General features: G+C 34.6%; 4 protein-coding genes across 16 annotated transcripts in view; 1 reads left to right on the plus strand and 3 right to left on the minus strand.

Annotated features, from left to right (window-relative positions):
- The first annotated feature begins 698 nt into the window (after positions 1-698).
- LOC106673442 (protein FRA10AC1) lies at positions 699-15,079 on the plus strand. 3 transcript variants are annotated; one of them, XM_024229162.1, is made up of 6 exons: positions 699-902; positions 977-1,401; positions 12,436-12,564; positions 13,113-13,278; positions 13,347-13,506; positions 13,562-15,079. In XM_024229162.1, the coding sequence occupies exons 3-6, from the start codon at positions 12,440-12,442 to the stop codon at positions 13,837-13,839; spliced, it is 729 nt and encodes a 242-aa protein (XP_024084930.1). In that variant the 5' UTR covers positions 699-902; positions 977-1,401; positions 12,436-12,439; the 3' UTR covers positions 13,840-15,079. The 3 variants fall into 3 exon arrangements, with proteins under 3 accessions (XP_024084930.1, XP_024084931.1, XP_014261048.1); XM_024229163.1 differs by lacking the exons at positions 699-902; positions 977-1,401 and adding an exon at positions 9,287-9,436 and having other exon boundaries at positions 12,420-12,564; XM_014405562.2 differs by lacking the exons at positions 699-902; positions 977-1,401 and adding an exon at positions 9,287-9,436.
- Positions 1,337-2,364, minus strand: LOC112126111 (ras-related protein Rab-2-like). The gene has a single exon (XM_024229164.1). The coding sequence runs from the start codon at positions 2,204-2,206 to the stop codon at positions 1,568-1,570; it is 639 nt and encodes a 212-aa protein (XP_024084932.1). The 5' UTR covers positions 2,207-2,364; the 3' UTR covers positions 1,337-1,567.
- Positions 2,509-9,561, minus strand: LOC106673443. Of its 6 annotated transcripts, none has more exons than XM_024229165.1 (3): positions 9,029-9,206; positions 2,861-3,468; positions 2,509-2,771 (listed from the first exon to the last, which is right to left on the minus strand). In XM_024229165.1, exon 2 carries the CDS (start codon positions 3,464-3,466, stop codon positions 2,891-2,893), a length of 576 nt encoding a protein of 191 aa, XP_024084933.1. In that variant the 5' UTR covers positions 3,467-3,468; positions 9,029-9,206; the 3' UTR covers positions 2,509-2,771; positions 2,861-2,890. The 6 variants fall into 6 exon arrangements, with proteins under 6 accessions (XP_024084933.1, XP_024084935.1, XP_024084936.1 ...); XM_024229167.1 differs by adding an exon at positions 3,550-3,629 and having other exon boundaries at positions 2,509-3,468; positions 9,029-9,146; XM_024229168.1 differs by adding an exon at positions 3,550-3,629 and having other exon boundaries at positions 2,509-3,468; positions 8,963-9,146.
- LOC106673437 (cytosolic purine 5'-nucleotidase) overlaps positions 14,836-15,563 on the minus strand; it is a 31,630-nt gene continuing 30,902 nt past the window's right edge. For all 6 annotated transcript variants that reach the window (XM_014405544.2, XM_014405543.2, XM_014405542.1 and 3 more), the window contains one exon: positions 14,836-15,401. In XM_014405544.2, coding sequence (XP_014261030.1) covers positions 15,270-15,401 — 132 coding nt within the window. In that variant the 3' untranslated portion in view covers positions 14,836-15,269. The remainder of the gene's footprint in view (positions 15,402-15,563) is intronic.

Consider the following 15,563-nt stretch of genomic DNA (forward strand, 5'->3'; position numbering starts at 1 on the left):
TATTTTAATTTTTTTTATATTGTTTCAAGAAGAGTAGGTTTTATTTTTTTAGTAAAATTTAAGTTTGAAGATTACAATTTAAAAGAAAAAAAGGGTGTAAATCTAATTTTAAATGTGTGGTAATTAGTGACGGTCTAATTTAAAAAAAAAATAATTGGAACAAATAAATTCTGTATCCCTAACATTGCCTTTATTTATAATTTTCCTTTTATTAAAATAATAATAAAAATAATTATAATTATGATTGTTATTATTAAAATTGTATTTTATTTTTTCATAAAAAATACCCTAAAGGTCTAGCACAATAGTACAAGTCATTTAACATAGAGGCTTTAGCTAGGGTACCATTGGCTTATCCAAGTGTTCCAATAGCTTGATGTGAACAAAGAAAACTAGAGAAAGACCAAACATATCATATAATGACAAAAAAGTAGTTGTTTTCACCAATTTTAAAGTGATGTGTACCGGAGATGTCAGTTGCTACTTAATGTCTCGATAGTTATGGCTACATCTACAGTACAGTTCATATATCAAGCTTTTTTTTACTCTAACCATCCCTAATCAGCAACAATCTTTGGGAAAGGGCCAGTGAATTGACTGCAGCTACTTTGAACCTGATAATGGATGTCAGGGAAACAACCTCATTTCTCTGTCACTGTATTGAATTTACAGTGTCATTTTTGTAACAATTTCCATGCCAACTACTTGAGCTGAATGACAGTTTATATTTGCTTTCCAATAATGCCAGTGCTCAGTGATGTTTCTGAAAAGGGTTGGTGTTTTGTTAGCCATTCACGCAGTTTATCGGTCACCTTTGCCCACACTAGAACTTTGCACACTGCTCTGATGTTCAATAATTTCTACAACAAGAATCTTCAAGCTCCTCACAGACATTCATTCCAGTAATGCTGAATTCCAATCCAGAACCTTTATTTTACAGTAATGTATCACTTTGGTAATGTCTTAACCTTTGTAGCCACCGATGCGTTCAATTGGTCAGACTAAATCCCACACTAGGATTGGAGTGCCTTGTAGTGAACATCCCTTCAGTTGTAAATTTAAGAAACACAGTTGTATCAATACTTTGTTCCAATGTCAACATTCTTGAAGGTAAAGATGTGCTTTTTGCAGTGTCAAGAAGGAGGTGCCAGTTTTCAACGTTCTGTGATCCCACTCCCTACCATTGGGCATTACCTGTGCTTTGGAGTCACTTTTTAGAAGCACTCTCTATTCAGAGCACAAAAAGTTGATGGATGTAAAAATGTAGGAAATTTCCCCATTGTACGATGGGATTGGACTAAGTGAGGTGGAGAAGAAAACAAAACAATTCATTTCATATCTTTACATTTCAAGTCTATATTGACTCTTCTTCAGAGGCAAAAATGCCTAGATATTATAGAGGTATTACAATAGTATTACTATAATTACAAACTATCAATTGTTATTAACTTAAAAACAATTTACAAGTAGGTTAGTTTAAGCTTAACAATTTGTACACAAACAAATTTAAGTAAATTAACAGTTTAAATTTTCTTAAGGAAACAAAAGTGAAATTAAAAAGTATAATTCAACAACAAGTGTAGTTTTGATGAGGATCTTCAGCACTTTGTGACAAATTACTATCTGGCATGGATTTAAGTGGTCCAAGTTTAATTCCATTTGCATCGTTGCTAATGTCAAAAACACCTATTTGAATTTTCTCATAAATTTCTTTAGCAGTGTAAATAAAAGCCTCTTCTACATTTGCTGCAGTTTTTGCTGAAGTTTCCATGAATATCAAGCCATGGTCGTTAGCAAAGGTTTTTCCTTCGTTAAATGCCACTTCTCTCCTAGACCGGAGATCAGACTTGTTCCCGATGAGTATGATAACCATATTAATACTGCAGTGTTCACGTGCATCTTCAAGCCAAGTTGTTAGATGGTTGAAGGTTTCTCTCCTCGTTATATCGTACACGAGTAAAGCACCAGCAGCCCCTCTGTAATAAGATCTTGTGATAGACCTGAAAGCTTCCTGCCCGGCCGTATCCCAAATTTGCAGCTTTATTTGCTTCCCCTTAATCAGGACCATCCGGGCTCCAAACTCGACTCCGATCGTCAAATCATGAACCGGTTGAAATCTCTTGTCAGTAAACTGCAAGAGCAAACAAGATTTGCCGACACCTGTGTCGCCTATAATAATGTATTTGAATAAATACGTGTAAGGCATTGTTTAGTTTGGAAATTTCACAAACAAGGTCACAAACAAATAGACACACATAATTAAATGTTCTAACACTTAAAATAATGTGTTATTTGTAAAAACATATGTTTCTAAATAAACAATAGCAATTATAGGTCATCGGCATAGTTTGTTAAATATTTTGCAGTACTAATGACTTGTTAAGAAAAATTTCAATACAATTTGACACTGTGCGATTGAGATCATGTTTGATTGGATATAAACCTGATGTACTTTTTTTCCTTTTTTTATGTGCATTGATATTTTCTTGTGTTATGTTTCTTATTGTCAATACTATTGGTATTCAATAAGCAAAATCGTTTTATTTTTTGAATTTAAAAGGACATATTCAACAGTGAATCTATTATGTATGTAAAACAACTGTTATATTAAATTTCCATAGTAGTGTTATCTTTTGAGTTGTACATTCAATCAGATTGTAAATTGAAAAATAAAGCTTTATAGATTCATAACTTAAGAAAAAATTACAAATAATGATGCATTTTCAACAATAGGTTGGTAAAAACAAATTGATGAAAACGTTTGATATATTATCCATGCTGGGTACACAAAACTTTCAACTCATATTACTAGCATTTGGATAAGTAAATATACAATTTATTCAAACAAATTGACGAATAAAATGTACAAAATCATGAATAAACATAATGGTTAATTATCATTTTTAACTACTTTATCATTTCTTTCCATCTCTGTTAGCACAGCATCAAAAACTAGTAAACAATGATTCATGGTGCGTACTGCCGAAGAGAAACTATTCACAAGAAATTTGGTTTTATTGTTAACTTCTTTGAAATCCTCATCGAGCCTGATTGTGTTCTTTGTAACGACACTGAGTCGTTCGTAAAGACTGGGAATGTTCTTAAGAGGATCTGGGGAGAGTTGGTTATTCAAGGTGTCGAGCCTAGAAAGGTCATCGAGGAGCTGGCGTAGTTCGACTTCTGATTCTAGTACCACTCTCACTTTGCCCATCCGGTTGACTAGTGTGTCCTCGTAGGTCGGGTTGAGAAAGTTACCCAGCTGCTGAATTCGGTCAAACATAGTCTTGATGTTGGAGTACGATGAGATTTCATTGTTGATTGTGTTGTTGCTGTGAACGAGTGATTCGGCCAAGGGTGTGTCCCGTTCATTGAAATTGGCATCTCCAATTATTTTCTTCTCTAGATCTAAAATTTGTGCTTCCAGAACATCTAATGGATCGGGTTTGGCATACAGTACTCCTGGCATCTCTTAACATGAAAGAAAAAACAAAATATATACATATTACTGTAGAGATGTTTAAGCAATAACATTGGCAGGAATATACATAAATAAAAATCAATTTAATTTTATACACCCGAGTCATAATTTACACCTATACATATATGTATAGATCACATCTTGAATATTCCTGTTATGATAAACAAATCCAACAAATAGAAGCAATCAGATTAAATTTCTAAGATGCAGCTTACAAACTTAAAATTTCCAAGCTATACATGACTACTTTAATATTTTGGATTCTTTTGATATTTTAACTTTTCTTTGACCTCATCTTCCTTTTTAATCAGATCGAGTCTCCTTATTTACGTTCCAACTTGAACTTTAATGCTCTCAGCTCTCATCCCGGAAACATAAAGTATTTTTTATTTCCACCCAGAAGAATAATTAAATAAAAGAAAGTCCCATAGGTTAACACACACAGCTAATTTATTTCTACTCACTTTGTTTGAATATAAAATATATTTTGCATTGTATAAATTCACTTTTCCACATCCTAAATGTATTTGTTAAATGTAAACATTGTTTGTAATTACCAGGCCCTGAAGATGATCTCGATAAAAGATCGAAACGTTGGCACGATAAAGAAAATATTTTTCTGAAACCTACATCACACCCGACCGCATCTCACGATATCTGAATAACTATTGTAATTGTAGTTCAGTTAACAGTTTAATTAACTTTTATGTCTTATAATGAATCTCGATATTAGCTATCCTAAGTATGTTTGTAACTATTGTATAATTATTCAGAAATCATGAGATGCGGTCTAGTGTGATCTCACGATTTCTGAATAATTATCGACTAACGGTCACTAATCACCACACTATTGTATAATGGTAATATGCTTTGCCTGTAAAATAAATAAGTAAATAAACACTGATGGACAAAATTAATGCACCACCCTTAAATTTTAATATATTTTTGTCCTATTTTACATATCAAAGACAGGTTTGGTTGTAAAAATAAGACATTTAAAAAGAAAATATTTATTCCCTAATTCTTAAAAAAAGTATCGAGTAAAGAACAAAAAGAAAAAAAAAACAATTAAAAACAGAAACAGTAAAACAAAATTTGTTGGGCCCTTTAATACCAAGAATTTCCACATCTGGCATGAATTTCATCTTTTAAGCACCTTTGCATTCCTTAGAAAAGATTTCTGGTAAAATCCTGAGTAATTATTTCCAATTCATAAAGAAAAGCCGTTTCCAACTCTTCTAGGGTGTTAGGACCTAGTTTTTCACTTCATACTCGTTTAAGTTGACCCCAAATGTGTGGGACAAAGCTTTCGAGCCTGGACTTTGAACTGGCCACACAAGCTATTCCAACCTCATTCAGGTAGTCATCCACAATAAGTGCTCTATTGCGCCTGGCATCATCCTGCATTAGCAAGAATCTCTCACTGACAAATGGCACTAAATGTCCTTAATTATAAGTACCTCATACGACGACCAATTCAGTCCAAAGAAATGCCATCCCAGAACATCAGTGACTACAGTGGAATGCCACCTGAAGAAATGCACCATGGGGTGTACCTTTCTCCTCAGCATTTCCGTATGAAATTACGCCCATCTGAAGATTTGGACTCACTCATCTGTAAAGAGAACTCATCCCCTATCTCCCAATAACCGATTCAAATGTTCGTGTCCAAATGAGGCCTGGCCATTTTCTGAGATGTGGTAAGAAAAGGTCCAGGAGCCAGGTGCCAGGCCCTGAGGTTATTTTCATTGAGCTTTCCTTATAGTCCTGGAGGAAACCAAAACATTTCAGACTTGTCTTATCCGATTTTTTATCTCATTTCTTGTAATGCTGCTGTTTCGTAGAACCTGATGACGGATAAATCTATTGTCTCTCACGTCCGTAGACCTAGGTCAACTCTGTTCTGGCCGTCCAGTGTGAAGACCTGTTTCTTTCAAGGGCCAAAGAACCCTTCCTGTTGTAGAGTGATTTACACTCAGTCTCCTGGCGACTTCGCTCTGGCTGTATCCTTGCTCTAATAATATTATGACCCTGACACTCATACTTACTCAAATGCCTAACTGGAGCCATTGAAAAAGGTTTAAGAATACTATCAAATGAAATCAACAGAGGGAAAAGATTAACTGAAAGCAATCTTTTTTTTTTTTTAAAGGCAGCAACCACAATCAGGGTTATATTTGCCTTGAATCTGTCCTTAGTGCGGCCTGCGGGGGATCTGCGTCTTGCATTGTCGCCCAGAAGTCCCCCCCCACACACACACACACACCCGCCACCGGCACCACACCCGAGCGCCCGCCACCAGCTACAGGTCCCATCTCTTTATTTCACCTCACAAATCAGATTTTACCAAACAATTCTGTTTCCCTTAAAAATTTAAATAATCTTGATACTGTTGTTTCTCTGTCATTTAGCAATTCGGGTAGAGAGGCGGGCAACNATTAGAGGGTGGCATAGTCGAGTGAGGTATCGCTGGACTCGGAAAATTATTTGGAGTCGAGTGGTGAAAGTCTCACCGTGATATCTTACCCCGAACCGAAGTTATAGACTCCTAAAGTTCAATAGGAAGTCGCCGCCGACAGGTCCATCCCTTTTTTAGATAGGAGTCGTGTGTGGTACCGTTGGATTCAAAATTTTTTGTAGAATCAAACGGTGAAAATTCCGCGTCGATCGGTTTTTTTAGAACGGAACCTGTACCCTCCGGAAAATTACACCCTTGGTTTTTTATACTCGTATAGGCCGGTCCGAATAGTCGGAGTTTCGATTTTCTTATATTTCTTTTTTCTACTTCCTTCAATTAAACTCTTATTAACACACTCCCCTGGTTAGCGATTTATTAACAGCGCGGTTAGGTCAGTTAACTTCTTTATATTTCATTTACTAATCAATTTAACAATATATAATAAGATAAGTTAAAAATGGCCCAAAATTCGTTTATAGTAGAGTTAGGGAAAACCGTCAGTACAATTGGGGGGTATTTAGATTCACACAAGAAAAATATTAGGAAAACATATAGGGCATTTATTATGAATGAACTAGAATGTTTAGGTAACGCGTTCGTCGATATAGTTAAAAATGAATCTCGGGTTAAGATTGCCGGGAATTACATAATACAAAATTTTTTGGAGAAAATGGGAAAGAGGGAGAACAGGATATGTAGGAAAATAGACTCGATTAGAAAAGAGTCGAAGAAGGAAATAGGGAAAGTCAGGTCGGAATTGGCAGATAGGATAGGGGCATTAGAGGCTTCTAAATTGGGTAGGTTCAAGGAATCGACGGAGGAAGCGGATCTATTCGCTTTAATCGGGACAGATGGCCTTGTAAACCGGATCACTTCCGTAAGGTCGGGGGATGGAGCCAGAGCAACTGAACTACGGGCGCAAGCATAGTCCAAGCCCAAATGCTTACAATTGCGGTTTGGATTCGTAGTGGTACGTGGTGAGACCCCTGGCGGGTACTCGGAGAGAGACTGCTATCCGTTGTGCATGCAGTGGGTAGTCGCACTCATCCGGGGGTGGTTAGCATTTCCACTTAAAACCAAAGCCGTTGCTGGATCGCATCCGGAAGTCCCTACGCTAGGGGGGCCCCTCCACTCGGGGGAGATAGAGTTGCCTTCTCTATCTACGGGAGTACGGCGGGGGTTCGGACCTCGGTCCTTGAACCAAGCGCTGTGCGGCACAAGGTCAGGTGCANGTCAATGGGGCACCTGGCCGTCTCCTGGCAAACAAGACAGCAGTGGTTTTAGAAGGGGATATCTTAAATCCAGTTTGGTTTAACCATTTATATACTGAGTTTAGAGCTTCTTGTAGCATGTCTTGTAGCATCGTTTATGTAGATGATTATATCGTCAGCATATAGCATTGCGCGAACGGGCAGTTGAACTTTTTCAATCATTTTATTTAAGCTAATACAGAAAGGTAGCGCGCTTAGTACACATCCCTGTGGGACACCATTTTCTTGCACAAAGTTGTCTGACATTATGTTACCACATCTGACGCGAAAGGACCTATTGTTCAGGAAATTTGATAAGAATGCTAGTATGTGGCCATCAATCCCAAATGTTTTTAGGGTAGCTAATATCGAATGTCTCCAGGTTTTTTCAAAAGCGTTTTCGAGGTCAAGAAATATTGCTAATAGCTTTTCTCCATTATTGAACGCACTAAGGATCGCTGTTTCTAATTGAACTAGGTTATCACGAGTTCCTCGACCTTTCCTAAATCCACTTTGCCAGGGGGGTAGCAAATTTTTGTATTCTAGAAACCATTGTAATCTGTTGGATACCATTTTTTCCATTAACTTACACATTGAACACGTTAAAGAAATTAATCTATAACTTTTAACGTCGTGTTCGGACTTGCCTTTTTTGAGTATGGGGATTGCGATCGCATTTGACCAGAGTTCAGGGAAGATCTCATTCATGTAGAGCTTATTAATAATTTTTAAGATTATTTCACGGTCTTTCGCCCTCAAATTCTTGATCATAGAGATACAGATGTTATCGGGACCAGGCGCAGTGTCTTTTCTCGAGTTTAGGGCAATGTCAAATTCTGTTTGCGTGAAAGGAAGATTTAAGGGGAGGAGTGTACTTGAGTCTATTGTAATCGGCTTCCTCTCGGTTTTTATTTTAATTGCTCTAAAACTGGAGGTGTAATTTGCTGTTGATGAGATCTCGTATTGATGTTGTCCAAGTTTGTCTGACATTTGTTTTGGATCTGTTACAAAGTCATTATTGATTTTAAGGCAAGATACTGGAGGGGAGATGCTGTGCCCTTTGATCTTTCTGATTGGGTTCCAAAAAATTAGTTACTGGAGTATTAGAGCAATCTTTAGGAGTAGCAGAATGAAAGGGCATAATGCTACTTTTTGTGCAAATTGGATTAATCAGTACAAAAGTAAATAAAGGGAGTAAACAAAGTATTATTTACCGATTATTTTGACAACGATAGCTCCTTATTACCTGTAACTAATGTAGAAAGATGATGTATTCAATTTTAAACTAAATAGAGTGGTGTGCTAAATTTGTCCATCAGTGCAGTAGTTAGAAGCATGCTGGTACACACTTAAGACGTGAAATTATTAAAATTGAAAAAAATGTGAAGTTAAGACGAAAATAATCAAAGTAAATAATTGAAAAAAATTACAGTTTATCAAAAATCAAAACCCGAATTAGCACAACGTTCAATTGCTGTAAAACGTCTGACTGAAAGACAGTGATAATAGGCGGACCAGGATGAATGACGGACAAACGTCAAAAACTTGTAGATCGACATTTACATAAATAAATAAAGTGTTATAATTTGACATGATTAAATATTTTTCTCTGGCATTCAACGTCAACGGCTTACTTCAACTACAAGCAAGTAAAGGTTTCAACCAAGACTATTTCAACGATGAAGTACAGAATAATACTGTGCAAGTACCGAACGATATATGGTCCAGTTTCCCAAACCAAAAGAGCATTTTCATTAAACGAGAAATGTCACATACCGGAAATTATATGTAAAACAAAAAGGGCGTCGGAGAAGAGAAATGGACGATTTGGTTCTAATGTACCTAATTGCGGATTGTGGACTTTCCCTTTCTAAACAGCAATGCACCTGACACTTTCTAGTTTCCACTTTCCAGTTTCGTTTTACGCTTCGTGACTCGGACTGGCGAAGTTGATCGTCGATACTAGAATCACGATTGACGATCCAGATTCCAGGATAAACGAGATCAATCAAAACTCGAAAATTCAAATCGAAAAAGATTGAATCGATGTCAGAATTCATATATTACTGCAGGGGAGCTTTTCAGCATTGTACTACGTAGTACGAAGCTTACATTGCTGTTACATAATAACAATGTAATGATAAGGACAAACGTTTTCTTTAAAAAAAAATTTTTTGTTAAGGTGGTTATCGAAAGGACAGTCGACGGTGTGTCATTCATTACGTCTGAAAAGATAACTCTTTAACAATAGTAAGTATTTATTAACGATATTTTCCTTGTACTTACTCAGTTAATTCTCCCACTTTGCTGATCACCTCAAGGTCTATACCGCTCTAACTTCTATTATGATGCAGAGTTTCTGCAAAAATTTGTAAATAGTCTTGTTGAGTGGTGTTCATGCAACAGCATGGAACTCAATGTCAATAATCATGTAATAAGTAAATCTGACATGTCCGGAAATATACGTCGAGTGTCAGACAGAAAATCGCTTTGACTGTTTACACACCAATAGAAATTAGTAGAAATTTGTATCATGGATATGTATATGACAGTTCTCAAAATGCAAAACTTGGATTAAATATAATAAGATGGATTTTTGGGTACCCTTGTGTCTTGTGTATTTGTATATTTCTTTCATTCCACATACAGTTGATTTGACATGATGAAAGCCTTGAAATGCAAAAATTGTGATCTGTGAAAAATTATTCTAAAGATGAAAAGAAAGAATAAATGTTCTGTATGGGTGTGTGGTGTTTAGTGACCCTTGGTTAATGATTATTCGGAGATCGTGAGATGTGGTCTGGTGTGATGTAGGTTTAGAAAAACATTTTCTTTATTGTGCCATTTCGATTTTTATTGAGATCATCAGGGCTCGATGTGTATTTCAATGAAGATCCAAACGTTGGCACAGTAAAGAAAATGTTTTTCTACACCTACATCACACCAGACCGCATCTCACTATCTCCAAATAATCAGTTCTGTATAGGTTCAAGAGTGGGTTTTGAAACGGGAAAAAGTTGGTGCCTACAGTCAATTAATGTCTGAGCTTAGTATTGAGGATCCAGTTCAGTTTTGGAATTTTTGAACGATGACACCTGCTGATTTTGAAAAGCATGCTTATAACTTATAAAATTGGTCCCTTATATCAAAGCAAGATACCAAATTCAGAAAAGCTATTACTGTAATATAACGACTTGTTGAAACTTTGCTATTTTTGGCATCTGGTAAGTAGGAACTACTATTAAATAAAAAAGGTAATTTTAATTTTTTTAAGATTTAACTATTGGGGGACCGCGGTAGCCGAGTGGTTAGCTTGAGAGACTCTCATGCCGCGGTCGTGGGTTCGATTCCCACTGTCGCCTCTGGCCCTTTTTTCCCGATAACCCCCAATTTGAACAACATATATAAGAATTCGTCATGGCTAATATGCAAAGATCATAAGGCCAATTATTAAAAAAAAAAAAAAAAAAAATTTAACTTACACTTTTTTGTTACTCGTGTTTACGCGACACTTATTGCAAATGCAGAAAAGAAGACAAATGATCAACTTTTGCGATAAGTGCTGAACAAGGTTGAACTTGCAACTAACCGGTATTTATATCTAACTAACTGGTATAGAAGTATCAAAACAAATAGCTAGTGGTTGAAATATACATTTTTTTAAACATAAATCATAACATAAATTTTTCTCTGTTTATATTAGCCACAATTTCTGTCTGACTTAAATATCATGCAGTAACTGCCAGATGTAACTTACCTTAAGTTTTAGTCTTGGACATTGTATTGTCTTCTACAATTATGCCTTAAAAAACATCCAATTAGACAGGTGGACTACCACTAAAGACCTTGGAATTGCCTATTCTAAAGACTTACATTTAACCTCGTATTGCACCTCAATAATTAATAAGGCAAATTAAATTTTAGGTTTCTTACATAGAACTACAAAAAAATTAAGTATGCAGAAACAATGATTGTATAGTTTCTATGTAACAGTTTATGGCCTGTCCAAATTTAGAATACTGTTCAGTTATTTGGTCACCACATCAGAAATGATAAGTAATTCAATTGAAAATGTACAGTGATGATTTATTTTGCCCTCTCTAGTTTAAAATTACTAGAACATACTTGTAAACACTGTACGAACTTATGGAATCCGTAGAACTGCAACCAATAAACATAAGGCAACAAAATAATGACCTTATATTTTCTTACAAATTTTTAAATAATAATCCTAATTAATCCATTATATTTAGTGGTCTATTGACCAAATTACTTCGTTCAATTAATTAATCTTTTTATGTAAGGTTTTGGTTGAAATGAAAAAGTTAGTGCCACGAGCGGGAATAATCTTAATGTCCACAATTAATCAATTTGCTAAATTTCCATGTTCCACACCATTTAGTCAGATTATTATTCGGAGATTGTGAGATGCGGTCTGGTGTGACGTAGGTTTCAGAAAAACATTTTCTTTATCGTGCCAACATTTTGATTTTTATTGAGATCGTCTTCAGGGCCTGGGATTTACAAACATTGTTTAAATTTAACAAATACATGAAGGATGTAGAAAAAAAGTGAATTTATACAATGCTAGAAAATTTTAGATTCAAAAGAAATGAATTTATACAATGCTAGAAAATTTTAGATTAAAAACAAAATGAATTTATATTGGGTTGTCCGGAAAATAATGCAGGATTTTAAGTTTTCATTAAAAAAAATCTATATAAAATATTCTGTTTACGTTTACAGGATTACNACGTTGGGAGAAATGTATTGAGAGTATGGGAAATTATTTTGATTAAAGAACATTGCTTTAAAGTAACTAGTTTCTTTTTTTTTTGTTTAATACCAAAATCCTGCATTATTTTCCGGACAACCCAATACAATGCTAGAAAATAAAACTCACATTTTACTTAAGTCGATTTAAATACTAAAAAAAATATATTGATCATGGCGATTGTGTTTGATTTGTTTATATATTTCTGTTGTTTAATTAAATTTTTATCATTTCTTCTCACTTCTTTTAAATTTGTATACACGTGTGCATTATGACACAACAATTAAAATATTTTATTTGTATTTGGTATGTTGAATATGTCCTTATTTTTGATTATTGCTATATGTATATTATTTATGTTTCAATCAATCATTATTACAGTATAGTTGAAATGCTTATAAAATTTGTATCTGGGTATATTTACCTGTATGAATAAATAAACTTTAGAGTTAAAACTAGTTGTTTACGTAAACAGGGAAATGCATAAGACGTACGTACCAAGGACGGGCTACCTTTCGATGAACCCATTCGAACTGCACAAACACCTAATAAACACATATGTGTTGACAAGTAAAGGGTCTACGAGCTTCCTCAAACGTGACACGTAAGTGTATCTAACGTCTTTCTTGTTAACAGCAACTGGGTAGAATGGGCCAATAAGGCACAGAGTGAAACGAATCAACAGGAAATATGGACCTGCTTGTCTTGCGTGATTCCCATTCTGAATTCGTGTATTTTCAAAACATTTCAATACACTTATATTTAATTAATTATACTTTTAATTTAAACTCTTGGTTGAGTTGAAAAAGAAAGTGTCACGAGCGGGATTCAAACCTATGACCTTAGGCTCAATTCACCACTGCTTTAACGACTTGTGCTATCGTGATATTCAGCGTGGGTTCGAATCCCCATGACACTTGCTTTTTCATCTCAACCAAGACCTTAGATTAAAATTATAACTAATTAAAATAATTAATACAGTCAATTATGACTGTTAAATGGAATAATATATATTTACTTTCAAAGGCAAGAAAGGTGAAATTTTATATTTTATTGATTCATGGAAAATCGTATCCTTGAAAAGGTCTGTGAATGTTTCGTTTTAATAATTTTAGCAATGATGGGTACTAAAAGTTAATTTTCCCAAACCAGGTCGAGGGACAAAACTGACTCGGACGTATTGAGAGAAAATCACAAATTTCTTTGGGATGAAGATGAAGTGCCTAAAACTTGGGAAGAACGGCTTGCGAGAAAGTATTATGACAAGCTTTTCAAAGAATTCTGTATAACAGATTTAACCATGTATAAAAAGAATAAGGTGAGGCTGGGGTTTTTGTTTTTTTGCCTGTCCACTTAAACTCATTGGATCATTTGATGTCTTTTTAGATAGCGCTGAGGTGGCAGACGGAACAAGAGCTGGTTACTGGCAAAGGACAGTTTATATGTGGAGCCAAAGGCTGTCCAGAAAAGGAGCACTTAAAAACATGGGAAGTTAACTTTGCCTATAAGGAGCAAGGTGAAAAAAAGAATGCCCTTGTCAAACTTCGTAAGTGTAAAAATTATAAAAGTTATGTACGTTTTGAATAATTGATTTTTTTCAGGCCTATGTAATGATTGTTCAACAAAGCTAAATTACAGTAAGAAAAGAAAAGAGATAAAGAGAATACGGATAAAACATAAAACTGGAAAAAGTAGCAAAACGTGTAATAAAGGAGAAACAACCAACATGGAAGAAAAGGAAGAAGAAGAAAAGACTGAAGAAGAAACAAAGACTAATTGCAGTGAAGAAAACAATATTTGGACAAAGCCAATTGATGAGTCTGTTGAAGTTTCAAGAGAAGAAGATTTTGAAAAATATTTGGAACATTTGCTATTTTAAATAGTTAGAAGTTAAGTAATATTATCTTCCTAAAAAAATAATTGCAAGTTTTTCTGGTTGTCTCTGGCAAGATCAGGCCTTATTTATTTATTTTTTTTAAGCTTTTAATACAATACTTTTTAAAATGTAATTAATGTTCAAATTGTATAGTTTTACCAAATTATATAATAAATGGATTGGAATTCTTCTTGAACCATCTCCAAGGAGAATTAATAAATATGTCTTGTAAGATGAGAAAAGATAATGAAAAGTGGTCATCCAGTCCATTATGGATTTTTTGACTTTCTTCACATTCATTTTTTGATAAATATATTATAACAAAAAAATAATTAAGAAATCTAACCAGTAAATTTGCTAGTGGTTCTTTTTTGTTTATTTAATGGCCTTATGAACTTCACATATTAGCCAAGATGTGTTGTGTGTACATACTCACATACACGTACATATTTTTAAGGGGAAGGGGTGTGTGAAAAAAGGACCGGGGCGATGACCTAACCACTTGACCACACAATCCCCAGCATACCCCTAAGAATTTTATTTGAGAAAATCAAAGAAAAAAGTATAGCATGGTTAGGGATAATAGCAAAAGTATAACAGTGTGGTAGATTAACAACCCCTTGTTAATGGTGTTAATCTCCTACAGGATTAAATTGGATAAATCAATTGCACAAATAAATACATTCATACATATAAATAGATTCATGCACTCATCGTGATTATTCGATGTAATATTGGATCTCCATTGACCTATACACAGTAGTAATAATCTAACGTAAATTAGGGATCGATGAGGTACTTTCACAAATATTCTGTCATCCAGTCCATAGTGTCACCATCACCCTCCAGCTGAAAAAAAATGTGTGTGTGCTTAGGGTCACTATCACCCTCACCCTATTATGTTAGACCACTATGACACCTCACCCTATCAGGCTTTTATAACTTATATTATGCTATTACAAAAAGGAAGGCTCCTGTCATTAAAGAAGTCAAGAAAAATACAGCTATAAAATTTTATTGTACTTTGAGCAGAAATCATATATACAAAATACTTAATTTCCAATCACAATTGCTAAATTTATTGGCTTTGCAGTAAATTTTTTTAAACAGTAAATTTTTCAAAGAATCAATCAAGCTATGACACAATTATATCATATCGGTAAAACTGTGGGAATAACATCAATACAAAGGAATGTAGATTGAACGAATTAAAGATTAAAAACAACAACAAAAGTAATTATAATAAAATACAACATACAAATAAAATTTGTCAAAGTAGCAATGGCTAACTATACAAAAATGAATGAGAACAAATGTAAAAACTGTACAAAAATTGGTTATCATCACAACTTGTACATACTTATTCTTATTTTCTTAGCCTAGTACGCTATATTTTCGCGGAAATTGTGCTACTTCGAGCTTGTAATTCAGTTCTAATTCTGCTTCTCCTCTCCTGAGTTACGATCACTTTCTTCATCACTGTAATCCTCATCGTGATTGTGGGTGACGGAACGAGGTGTGACTGGACGAGCATGTGGAACTTGGCTGTTGCTCCTATCTAATGACTGCAACAAGAATATTCATTGTTGTATTTGATCAATGTTATCTTTATATAAGTATTTGAATTATACATATGACTATATTAATTACCCCAATTTTTAAACAATATTTATTTAATTTTTAAACACTATAGGGTCAGCACAAGGGGAAAAATGATTTAAAAAAAA

This window comes from Cimex lectularius, unplaced genomic scaffold, assembly GCF_000648675.2.
Source record: "Cimex lectularius strain Harlan isolate CLEC.00 unplaced genomic scaffold, Clec_2.1 scaffold365, whole genome shotgun sequence".
Classification (NCBI taxonomy): Eukaryota; Metazoa; Arthropoda; class Insecta; order Hemiptera; family Cimicidae; genus Cimex; species Cimex lectularius.

Bases quoted from the DNA above. Each gene is read 5' to 3' on its own strand.
- LOC106673443 (XM_024229169.1), bottom strand. From the start codon at position 3,466: ATGCCAGGAGTACTGTATGCCAAACCCGATCCATTAGATGTTCTGGAA.
- LOC106673442 (XM_024229162.1), top strand. From the start codon at position 12,440: ATGCATAAGACGTACGTACCAAGGACGGGCTACCTTTCGATGAACCCA. The intron at 13,279-13,346 runs GTGAGGCTGGGG...ATGTCTTTTTAG, and splicing joins CCATGTATAAAAAGAATAAG to ATAGCGCTGAGGTGGCAGAC. The intron at 13,507-13,561 runs GTAAGTGTAAAA...GATTTTTTTCAG, and splicing joins GAATGCCCTTGTCAAACTTC to GCCTATGTAATGATTGTTCA.
- LOC112126111 (XM_024229164.1), bottom strand. From the start codon at position 2,206: ATGCCTTACACGTATTTATTCAAATACATTATTATAGGCGACACAGGT.